This window comes from Myotis yumanensis, unplaced genomic scaffold, assembly GCF_028538775.1.
Source record: "Myotis yumanensis isolate MYYU_CA2020_CCGP unplaced genomic scaffold, mMyoYum1.0.hap1 SCAF_1, whole genome shotgun sequence".
Lineage (NCBI taxonomy): Eukaryota > Metazoa > Chordata > Mammalia > Chiroptera > Vespertilionidae > Myotis > Myotis yumanensis.
The window spans coordinates 24,239,811-24,252,347 of record NW_027223752.1 but is presented as its reverse complement, the minus strand read 5'-3'; the positions used below and the strand labels follow the sequence as shown (position 1 = coordinate 24,252,347).

General features: G+C 40.6%; 1 protein-coding gene across 1 annotated transcript in view; it reads left to right on the top strand.

The window, feature by feature from the left end:
- Positions 1-3,747, top strand: part of TSHR (thyroid stimulating hormone receptor) — a 100,705-nt gene extending 96,958 nt beyond the window's left edge. The window contains exon 10 of the mRNA XM_070403493.1: positions 420-3,747. Within this exon, the coding sequence (XP_070259594.1) occupies positions 420-1,824 (1,405 nt within the window). The 3' untranslated portion in view covers positions 1,825-3,747. The remainder of the gene's footprint in view (positions 1-419) is intronic.
- The last annotated feature ends 8,790 nt before the right edge of the window (positions 3,748-12,537 follow it).

The following is a 12,537-nucleotide window of genomic DNA, read 5'->3' as shown; positions in this document are numbered from 1 at the left end:
AAGGGAACATGGTGTTCTAAACAATAACCAACACATATACAGCATCAACCATGTTCCAGGTGCTGTATAAGAGCTTTAAAAATATATTAAATAGATCATTTCATGATTCTGTTTTTAAAATAGGATAAACCAAATTTTCATAGACCTGCCCAAGGTGAAACAGCTAGTAAATAGTGAAGCCAGGTCCTAACCTAGGCAGACTGGCTCCAGCATCCATGGTTTTTCTCTCACTAATGGCCTTGAACTGGTTGCAGAGGAGAAATAAGGGCCAGTTGACTGGAGCATAGTTTTTGAAGGGTAATAGGAAATGACGTAGGAGAGGTGGACCTAACCAGGTCATGTAGAATCTTTTTGCTACATGTTGTGGGGCCCATTAGTGGGTTTTCAGCAAGCGGTGACTTATTTCTGTTGCCTTGCAGAATCCTTGACTCCTTAATGTGTAATGAGAGCAGTATTCAGAGCCTGCGTCAGAGAAGGTCTGTGAATGCTTTGAATGGTCCCTTCTACCAGGAATATGAAGACGATCCAGGTGACCACAGTGCTGGGTACAGGGAAAACAAGTTCCAGAATTCCCACTCTCATTATTATGTCTTCTTTGAAGAGCAAGAAGATGAGATCATTGGGTTTGGCCAGAAGCTCAAAAACCCACAGGAAGAGACCCTACAGGCCTTTGATAACCATTATGACTACATAGTGTGTGGGGGCAATGAATACATGGTGTGTACCCCCAAGTCAGATGAGTTCAACCCCTGTGAAGACATAATGGGCTACAAATTCCTGAGAATCGTGGTGTGGTTTGTTAGTCTGCTGGCTCTCTTGGGCAACGTCTTCGTCCTGGTCATCCTCCTCACCAGCCACTACAAACTGACCGTCCCGCGCTTTCTCATGTGCAACTTGGCCTTTGCAGATTTCTGCATGGGGATGTATCTACTCCTCATTGCCTCCGTAGACCTCTACACTCAGTCTGAGTACTACAACCACGCCATCGACTGGCAGACAGGCCCCGGCTGCAACACGGCTGGTTTCTTCACCGTCTTTGCTAGTGAGTTGTCAGTGTATACACTGACAGTCATCACCCTGGAGCGCTGGTATGCCATCACCTTCGCCATGCGCCTGGACCGGAAAATCCGCCTCAGGCATGCATATGCCATCATGGTTGGGGGCTGGGTTTGCTGCTTCCTGCTGGCCCTGCTCCCTTTGGTGGGAATCAGCAGCTATGCCAAAGTCAGCATCTGCCTGCCCATGGACACCGAGACCCCTCTTGCCCTGGCATATATTATCCTTGTCCTGCTGCTCAACATAGTTGCCTTTATCATCGTTTGCTTCTGTTACGTGAAGATCTACATCACAGTCCGAAATCCCCAGTACAACCCAGGGGACAAAGACACCAAAATTGCCAAAAGGATGGCTGTCTTAATCTTCACTGACTTTATGTGCATGGCCCCCATCTCATTTTATGCTCTGTCAGCTCTTATGAACAAGCCTCTTATCACGGTTACCAACTCCAAAATCTTACTGGTTCTCTTTTATCCACTTAACTCCTGTGCCAATCCATTCCTCTATGCTATTTTCACCAAGACCTTCCAGCGGGACGTATTTATCCTACTCAGTAAGTTTGGCATCTGTAAACGCCAGGCTCAGGCATACCGGGGCCAGAGGGTCTCTCCAAAGAACAGGACTGATATTCAGGTCCAAAAGGGCACCCAAGACATGAGGCAAAGTCTCCCCAACATACAGGAGGACTATGAACTGCTTGAAAAGTCCCATCTCGCCCCAAATAAGCAGGGCCAAATCTCAAAAGAATATAAGCAAACAGTTTTGTAAGCTGACCCTATACTACTCACAGTGTTAAGGGGACTTATAAAAGGCTGGTTTCTTGAACATGAATTCTAACCCATTGACACACACAAGCCAGCTTACCTAGCTATTGTGCAGGTGACATTTCATGGGGCAAGAGTTCATCTCCCGAGAGGAGCTAGCATGAAACTAATTATCCCTCCCCCTCCCCCGGTTCCCACCCCACCTTCCATTCACCCACAAGAAGGAAGAGAGACTACCAGTATATCCAAACCCCCGGTGATATCAAAACAATCTATACTTTCTGGAAGGCTTGTTTGATGCTAAATGCAGGGATGACATTGTGTAAGATGCTCCACAAACATCAACTCATCCATTTCAACACTGAGCTTCTCACTTTTATACAGCATTTCATACTAAAGATTCAACAGATGGCAAAAGGATGAACTTGGTTGGCAATCACAAAAGCCACATGTTGGCTCAGCCCAACTTCATGTTTCCTGATATAGCCAGAGGGAGTTGGAGTTCCTTGAAAGTGAGAAGTCAAACAGGACATCACACAAGAAATGGCTATTATGAGACATGAAGGAGGCGGAAGGCTTAGCTTTGTTTTTTCAGACTCTGAAACTATTAATCATCTCTTCACCAGGTCCTACCTGATGTAACCCAACTGTTATGTGTTGCCCAGAAAAACTGGTAGGATTTCAGCTTATGTGGCCAGGCAAACTAAAAATTGCTCATCTTGGCTAGTCTCATAGCCTAAAAGACGTGAACTTAATAAATATTTCTAAGTAGCAACAAGTAGGAATTATGAGCAGAGAACACTAAATCGCCCATTGATTAATAAAGCAGACTGGACACCAGGTTACTGTTGAACCTCAGGCAAATCATGTGGTCTCAGAAGTCTGTAGAAATGAAGGAGCTTGGTGGCCTCTTCCAGTTTTAAAACTCTATGTACATCCCTTTCCTTTAAAACCTGTTTCCATGACAAAGAGAAAGAAAAATATAAGAAAGAAGATTCTGTTTTTCCTATCTTTAGGGATGCCATCTCTTCTCTTTGGAGCCTAGACATATAACCCAGGAAATATTTTGTTTATTTCATATTTCGTTATGAAACAAATATTTGTTTCATTTTTGGTTTGTACCAATAATTCTACTGAGTGACCATATTGGGGTGGATCTGAGTCATTCATCTAATTACTAGACCTACAGCTATAATTATCAGGCCAAAACAGATTGCATTCATATAATAGAAAAAAATAGTTTTGCAAATTTTGATTATTTGGAGTTACTGTTTCACTGTGCAAATTCACTCAAAAACATTTAACTTGTCTTCAGGGATTGGTTTCTTTACTTAGCTGTTTCCAACTCACAATTCAGTCCTAAAGCTATCAAGAGAAGTTTCTTCTCCTAGGAAGTACCAGCACTTTCCAACCCTGTTGATCACTGGACATGAAATGCTATTCCCCAGCAGTGCTTCCTAACTTAAAATGGTCAAGATATTCACCTGTAGAGGTACTCTCCAAGTTATCTGTCAACACAGCCCCTTAATTTCTTCCCAAGCAGAGATGCATTTGGTTCTCAGTGCTCATGAACCACCCATGAGTTAAAACCACACCATGAATTAAAAGATTTTGTTGTTTTAAGTTTGTGGAATAGGGTTGGTGGGCCCAGTGGGCCCCCAGAGGTGATCCACTGATTCACCTGGAATCTCTCCATAGCCATACCCATTTCTGATCATCCCTGTAACTTGGATATCTTAATAGAAATATCATACACATCTAAAATCATGACTTATCCACCAGTTCACTTGTTACTAGTGAAATTAAACAAATGTGTTACCTTTTGGCAAGTGGTTTCTCACTTGTGACGTTTTGAAATATCATGTTCTGATAATGTGTTTTATCTTGAGTAGTTGAAATAATACTTTGATAACAGTCCTAGAAAAGTAACTTCAACAGAATTGTTACTAAAATTTGCATTCACAACATGAAATAAAATTTCTTCCTGGGAAATGACTATGTTGTGTCCTAGAGTATTGATTTTTATAATTTGTGAACTTCTTTTAACGTTACCATTATATGTGTTAAAACTAAAAAGAGGAAGCCCTGGCCAGGTGGTTCAGTTGGTTGGAGCATCGTTACAACAATAAAAGTTGTGGGTTTGATTTCCAGTTAGGGCACATACCTAGGTTGTGGGTTTGATCCCTGGTTGGGGCACATATGAGAGGCAACCAATCAATGTTTCTCTCTCACATTGAAGTTTCTCCTTCCCCCGCCACCTCCTCTCTCTCTGAAAATCAATAAAACCATATTCTCAAATGAGAATTAAAAACAAACAAACTAAAAACAGGAAAAAAACAATTGGTACATTTACTAAAAATCCATATAAATAAATTATCGACTATCAATAACCAGTATAACATAGTATCTTTATTTTAAATACTCTTTATGTGAAACAATTCATAATATATTATGATACTTTGACAGCAGTGATGGCTAAGGGAAAAAATATGATAAGTATTAACCCTAGGAATATAAATAGCACACAATGAAGATAATAAATCTATAAAACTTGGTCAGAGTTCACTTTATCTGGTGACTTTCAACTACTTGAAAATAGACTCAAATCAGTGAGGACAAAAGACAAGTTCTTGTCCTAAAGTTTTTATGTTGTTCAAGAGTGTCTTCTCAAAATACTCTCAAAGTAGGCATGGCTCAGTGGTTGAATGTCAACCTATGAACCAGGAGGTCACAGTTCGATTTCCGGTCAGGGCACATGCCTGGGTTGTGGGCTCGATCCCCAGTATGGGACGTGCAGGAGGCAGCCAATCAATGATTCTCTCTCATCATTGATGTTTCTATCTCTCTCTCCCTCTCCCTTTCTCTCTGAAATCAATAAAAATATTTTAAAAAATTAAAATTAAAAAAAGTTATGGTATATTTTTATTTTAAATAAAGAAACTGATCTTTTAAAACCGGGAATGATTGGTATAGATAGAGCTAAGTTCCTGGTCTGTGGCAGAGGACAAGGGGCAAGAAAACCAACCCATTTTCCATTTCCTGCTTTCACATCACAAAATGAAGCCTGGACATTGACACAGAGGCATCATCACTGCCGCCTGTCAGGGAAAGGCGTGTTGGGGAAGAAGACAGAAAACATCTGCTCACTTTAACCATCCTCAATCTCATTCAAAATATAAATGAACCACAATTACCAGACTACGCTCAAAAGTTTCTCAGCAAGGACCATATTAAATAGATGAGGTAAAGGTTTGAGAAAAACAAGACTAGTATGGTGTCATCAGTGTTCTTTTTTTTTTTTTTTTTTTTTTTTTAAGCAAATCCCAGGCTTAAATTTCATTACATTCCACCTAAGTTCCCCAGACAGTATGGGGAAAGGCTTCCGGAACGATAGAGGACAAATTTAGATGTCAATCTGGATGCTATTGGCAAGTGATTTGTGTATCTGTGGGAATATGGGACTCCTAGGATTTATTATTAATAACAAATAGAACCATTTCACTATCTAGGCCCAGATATTTCTCAAAATGCTCCTTAAGCACTCTGACAGAAGAATGAGGGGAAGTAGTAATAGCTTCAACAAATGTTGGAGAAATGAGATACCCTGACCAACTGATGCCACTGTCCAGATGAAAGAGGAGATGGCTGACATCACACCTGTTTTCACCATCTGCAGGCCAGTGTGGAGAGAGGGAAAAAGTGAGCACACACTTCTGGCACTCAAAGGTCCTCCCAGACATCCAAGTTGCTACTTGATGTCATTTTAATTAGTGCAGCTGAGCCACTAGTGGGAGCATTTACTTGGAGGAATTAGAGTATTTTCTTCTGCTTCTTTAACTCTTTGACCACCCAGCCTACATGGTACCTGTGAGTTGCCTCCAAACCCAATCACCCTGCAGCCACACTCTACCATCTGGAAGACCCTCAACTTACACCAACCATTCCATCCTATCTTAATTCCAATATCCTCTCTAACCATTCATGCTATTCTACCCCTCTCTGAATCCTAAAAATGACACGTCTATGCCCTTCATGCCACCATTAAAAAGGGGAGAGGGGTCAGTGGTGGTTGATGCTGCATTTAGGATATATTCAGAACCTTTTCAAGAATCACCTTCAGCCCTAACCGGTTTGGCTCAGTGGATAGAGCGTTGGCCTGTGGACTCAAGGGTCCCAGGTTCGATTCCGATCAAGGGCATGTACCTTGGTTGCGGGCACATCCCCAGTAGGGAGTGTGCAAGAGGCAGCCAAGTCTATGTTTCTCTCTCATCGATGTTTCTAACTCTCTACTCCTCTCCCTCTCCCTTCCTCTCTGTAAAAAATCAATAAAACATATATTTTATATATATAAAAAGAAGAATCACCTTCATAGACTGGCAATAAAAACAGTGAGAAGGGCAGAGTATAGTAGCAGGAATGGTTGAACGTCTCGGAGTACAGATGGTAATTATATATGATGAGAAATAAACCTGTAGCTAGTGCTTCTTATCATGTGTCCCAGATAGCTGAAAAGGAAATGCAGAGGCTAATAATTTCATACTTATATGGGTGCCTCTTGGAGCAATGAGTATTGTCCACCATGTCCAGGGAAGGATTCTTTAATTTTTGCTATGTTAATAACAACCACAACAAAATCAATGGTTCGAGGAAATGTCCAGAAGTATCTAATCCACCTACTTGCTTTAAGATTTTTGTTAAATCCTCACCTGAGGATATGTTTATTGATTTTTAGAGAGAAGAAGGGGAGAGAGAGAAAGAGAGAGAGAGAGAAACATCAATTGGTTGCCTCTTGTATGCATCCCAACCAGGGACCAAACCTGCAACCTGGGTATGTGCTCTGACCAGAAATTGAACCCATGACCTTTCAATATACTGTATTATGCTCCAACTGAGCCATACCAGCCAAGATTTAGGTTTTATTGAATGAACCTCCTCAAACATGCTAAGGTAATCCTCAGCTTTGTCTTATACAAAGTACTCTTATATATTAAGAAATGTTCTAATTTAAATGATAATTAATTGAAAGACAAAGCTCAATTTGTCCATTTATTCAAAGACTGAGTTTAGGGAGACACTAACAGGCTGGAAAATTCAATTATCAAATGTTGGTCTTAATTCCACAGAGATGTTTGGAAACTTCTTTTGAAATATCTCAGCTAGAACCCAATAACTATTTCTGTTACTTTGGCTTACCAATTACAAAGCCCTCTGAGAGCTGTCAACTAAGTGCTAAGTGGAAACTTGGAATTTGACAACTGATTTGTTTTCTAGTAGATTGTATTATTCTGACTGTGAAGTAACTAAGTAGGGGGAGAGGGGGACAAAGTAAAGAAATTGGTATTGGCTTTAACATATAGAAACATTTTTTAAGGGAAGAATTATCATCACTTTGTTGATAATAAAATTACTGATAAATAAGGCTAATGATGATAGTTCTATGGTCAGTGAAATAATATCAAATGCTTCTGTTATAAGAAAATTTAATAAAGAGGAAAATTAGGCATCAGCTCAGCTTCTTTTTTAAAAAAATATGTTTGTTTGTTTTAGAGAGAGAGGTAGGGAGAGAAACATCAACCTGTTGCTCCACCCATCTATGTACCCATTGGTCAACTCCTACATGTGCTCTCCCCTCTCCCTCCAAACCTCCCCCCTCCCCCGCCGCCCCCCCCGCCCCGCCCCGGGTGTCAGCTCAGCTTTTTAAAAAGAATTGGTTCATACAATTTATCACAAAAGAAAAAGTTCTTCTAAATTCTAAAGTGGCAAATAAAATTGTTCAATTAAACATCAAAAAGTTTTATAGGTAGTTATTCTAACTAAATTAGAGTTTTTATGTTATCTGTATATTATAAACCTTGGATAATTATAGACAAGGATGCCAATTTCCTAATAAGTGGAGTTTAGACTTTCCTCCTTAAGTGACTGTAAAATAAGTTACCATACTTGGGATTCTCCTCTGTTGGTACTCTGATCAGCATAGAAACATTACATTGTTTTTCCCATGTTTAAAAAAAAAATCTCCTCTTGACTCCACTTCTCCCCCATCATTTCTTTGGCTCCTTTGTCAGAAAATTAGGAAAAAAAGAGTTGCCTTTACTCACTACTACAAATTACATCCCTCCCATTCTCATTTAAATCCGCTCTAACTAGGTTTTCTATCCCACAGCTCCATGGAAACCGATCTCATTATGGTCACCCAGGAGTCCATGTTGCTAAATCCAATGGTCACATTTCTGCCCTCATCTCACCTGATCTATCAGTAGTACTGGTACATTGTTCACTACATCCTCATTAATGTCCTTTCTTCCCTTTGCTTCCAGAGAAACACCACAATTACCTCACTCACTGCTGCTTTTCAGCGGCCTTTGCTGCTTTCTCTCCTTGTATCAAACTCATAATGGTGTGATACCCTGGGGTTTAGTCCTTGGTTCTTCAGTCTTTTCTATCAACACTTGATCCTTAGGTGATCTCATGCAGTCTTCGAACACTATCTCTTTGTCATGATTCCCAAAAGCATATGTCCAGACCAGACCTTTCTCCAAACTCCACACTTGTCTATCCGTCTGCCTCCTCACCATCTCCACTTTGATATCTCAAGTCAACATATCCAAAACTAGACTCTTGACCTTCTACCCCAAAACCCACTTCACCTCCAGTCTTCTCCATCATGGTTGATGGCAATGCAGACTTAAAGGTGCTCAGACCAAAATCATGAGGTCTTCCTTGATTCTTTTCTTTCTCTAACACCCCACATCCAAATCATCAAGTCTTTTTGGCTTCACTTTCAAAAGATATTTAGAAAATAACCACTTCTTAGAACATTACTCCTATCATCTTGGTCTGTATTACGGTCAGCTCTCTTCCTTGGATTACTTAATGGTCTCCATTGTTCTCTTGTCCCCTGGCAGCCTATTATTTTTAAATATACTTTATTGATTTTACAGAGAGAAAGGGGGAGGAATAGAGAGTTAGAAACATTGATGAGAGAGAAACATGGATCAGCTGCCTCCTGCCCGCCCCCTACTGGGGATCGAGCCAAAACCAAGGTACATGCCCTTGACCAGAACCCTTCAGTCTGAAGGCTGACGTTCTAGCCACTGAGCCAAACTGGTCAGGGCCCCTGACAGTCTATTTAAGGGTTTGAAAAATTATACTGCCCACTGGCCAAATTGAGCCCACTGTCAGGTTTTGTACCTCCTAAGAGCTAAATGATTAAATACATCAAATGAAGAAAATTTTAAGGCACATGAAAATTACATAAAATTCACATGTTGATGTCCATAAATAAAGTTTTAATGTAACACAGCCACAGTCATTCATTCACATATTGTCTGAGGCTACTTTTGTACTACCACAGCAGAGCTGAATCGTTGTGAGATGCACAGCCCACAGAGCCTGAAACATTTACTCTCCAGCCCTTCACAGAACAATTTGCCAACCTCTGGTGTATTCTCAACAGATCCGCTAGAATGGTCCTTCTAAAACTTAAGTCAGATCAGGTCATTCCTCTGCACAAAGTCTCTTAAGTGGCTCTCTAGTTCTCTCTGAGCAAAAGCCCGAGTCCTCAGAGTAGCCAACAAGGCCTATGTGATCTGGCCCCGATTGCCTTACTGTTTTCATTTCCTATAACTCATCTTTTTGTTGACTTTGTTCCAACTGCTCTGTCCTCCTGCTGTTCCTTGATCATACCAACAGACTCCCTAACCAGACCTTGGCTTTGGCTCTTCCCTGTCTGGACTGCTTTCCCCCAAATAGCTCTATAGATAAATCACTCACCTACATCAGCGCTTTGCCCAAATGGCATCTTTTTAGTGAGTCCTGTACTGACCACCCTACTTAAAATTCTAGCTTATTTTATGTTGGAATCTTGATTCCCCCTATCCTACTCTATTTTTCTTTTTTCTATTGTGCTTATCATCTCCAAACATACTATATAACTTATTTATCATCATTATAATAAACATAATAGAACACAAGCTCCACAAGAACTGATATTCCAAGTCTAGAACAATCCTGGGCTCAATAAAAATTTGTTGGATTTGAATTGCATTTCTGATATGCCATGGCTCATGTCTATAGCATAGACATGAAGCTGAGCCCTAAAAAACGCATCCCCCCAAATATAACATCATATCTGGCATAGCTTAACTATTTGGCAATTATCTGCTTTACAATATAGTTATGGTCTGTGATAAAAATTAGAGATGGCCTTATATATATTTTTAATAGCCATGAGAAAAGTTTCCAGAACAAACCCTTTACTCTGCAAGTAGTTCATTTATTGAGGGATCAATTTTACAGTAAGGATGCTCTTGTAGTGACAAATCTAAAACACCTGTAGATCACTGAGATCCAGTCTAAGCTTTCCTTTTAAAAGCCCAGAGAAGTGGCCATCCACTTCCAGTAAGAAGCATTTGAATAGAAACTTTTTGGCTCAACTCATCCAATTATTACATGCAAGATATGTAAGTCAGAGATTTTTTAAAAAGACACTAAACGAAAAACACATCCCAGTCTTTAAAAAACAACACCTAGAGAGGAAGATAGATGTGTTCACAGCAGTATAAAAATTATTACAAAGAATTTCTGAATGTTAGTATAGAATAGTGCTACCCAAAAGAAATATAGTGCAAGTCTCTACATCACTGTAAATTTTCTAGCTACATTAGAGGTAAAATTGAATCCAATATGTCCATACTTTATTGAATCCAACATATACAAAATATGATCATTTTGACATGTAATCAATATAAAAAGTATTGAGATATCTTACATTCTTTTTTCTTACTAGTAAGTCTTCAAAAGACAGTGTGTACTTATGTCACTTTGCAATTTGGAAACTAAGTTTTCTTCAGAAAAAACTTGATCCATATTCCAAGTTCATGAAATGTACAGTTGAAAAAAATAGGTCTGCATACCCAAGTTGTTCTAAACAGATTTAAAAGTTTTCCCATAACTAAATGAGTATTGGTTTTTTAACTTGAAATTCAATTAGTTAAAATTCGAAATTCTATATTTGAGTTGCACTGGGCACATTTCAAGTGTGCAAGTCACCTGGGACTCCTGGCCCCCTAGTGGACAGTACAGGTTTATGGCAGAGATTGCCAACTTTTCCTGTAAAGGGCCAATGAGCAAATATTCTAGGTCAGTGGTTCTCAACCTTCCTAATGCCGCAACCCTTTAATACAGTTCCTCATGTTGTGGTGACCCCCAACCATAAAATTATTTTCGTTGCTACTTCATAACTGTAATTTTGCTACTGTTATGAATCGTAATGTAAATAACTGATATGCAGGATGTATTTTCATTGTTACAAATTGAACATAATTAAAGCATAGTGATTAATCACAAAAACAATATGTAATTATATATGTGTTTTCCAATGGTCTTAGGGGACCCCTGTGAAAGGGTCGTTCGACCCCCAAAGGGGTCGCGACCCACAGGTTGAGAACTGCTGTTCTAGGTTTTGCTAGACCTATGAACCCCTGGCCTAAAGGATTCTGTTTGGGGGATAGAGAAGTCTTTAAGAAGGTCACCATTAAGCAGGGACTTAAAAGATGAGTAGGAATGGGCAAAGGATCTAAATAGGCACCTTTCAAAAGAGGACATTCAGAGGACCAAGATGGCGGCGTAGGTAAACACCGGAGACCGCTGCCGCAAACAACCATTTCAAAAATACAACTAAAAGACTGAACGGACATCACCCAGAACCACAGGAAGGCTGGCTGAAGAGAGACTCTACAACTAGAAGGAAAGAGAACAGCAAATCGAGGCTCAGAGGCGGCGCAGTGTGGAAAATACAAAGGTACCGAGGTGCGCGCGAAAGCGGGCTGGTGGCTGAGGGCGCGGTTGTCGTTTTCTGTCGGGAGTGAGTCTCTAGGGACCCAGACTCAAACGGGAGAAGCGGGATTACCCGGCATCAGTTGGAACCTGAGGGCAGCTTTCTCTCCGAGGTTTGCAGCGGCTGCCGGGGTTCTGAGAAGCAGAGCCTCTGGGAACGGGACTGAGCGTGGCCATAACTGCTCCCTCCGCCCGCCCTGTTGATCCCGCCCCGCCCAAAGCCTGCGCACAGCCATTTGCCGATCGCCTCAGGCAAAGGCTGGATTAGCGCCTCCCCAGAAGACAGACGTTTTCCACACAGCTGATTCCTATAGCCAGTCCGCCTGAGGGTCAAATCCCCCTAGTGTTAACTACAACAATTAAGGCTTGGCTAGAACAAGACTGCGCACAGAGACCACAAGGGGGTGCACCAAGAAAGCATAAAAGATGCGGAGACAAAAAAACATGACAGAAATGGAGGATATGGTGCTAAGAATCGCAATTTTGAGGGCTTGCCATAAATTTGTGCAGAACCTCACGAAAACTAATGAGACCCTCGATGCTACGATAAAGAAATTAGAAAGTAAGCATACACGGACTGAAATAAAGAATATTATACCCAATAGCAGACCAGAGGAGTACAATAATCAAACCAAAGATTCGACAAAAAACACCCAATTGGAAAAGCAAAATGAAAAAAGAATCCGAAAGTGTGAAGATAGTGTAAGGAGCCTCTGGGACAGCTTTAAGCGGTCTAATATCAGAGTCATTGGAGTGCCAGAAGATGAGAGACAGCAAAATATTGAAAACCTATTTCAAGAAATAATGGCAGAAAACTTCCCCCACCTGGTGAAAGAAATGGACTTACAGGTCCAAGAAGCGCAGAGAACCCCAAACAAAA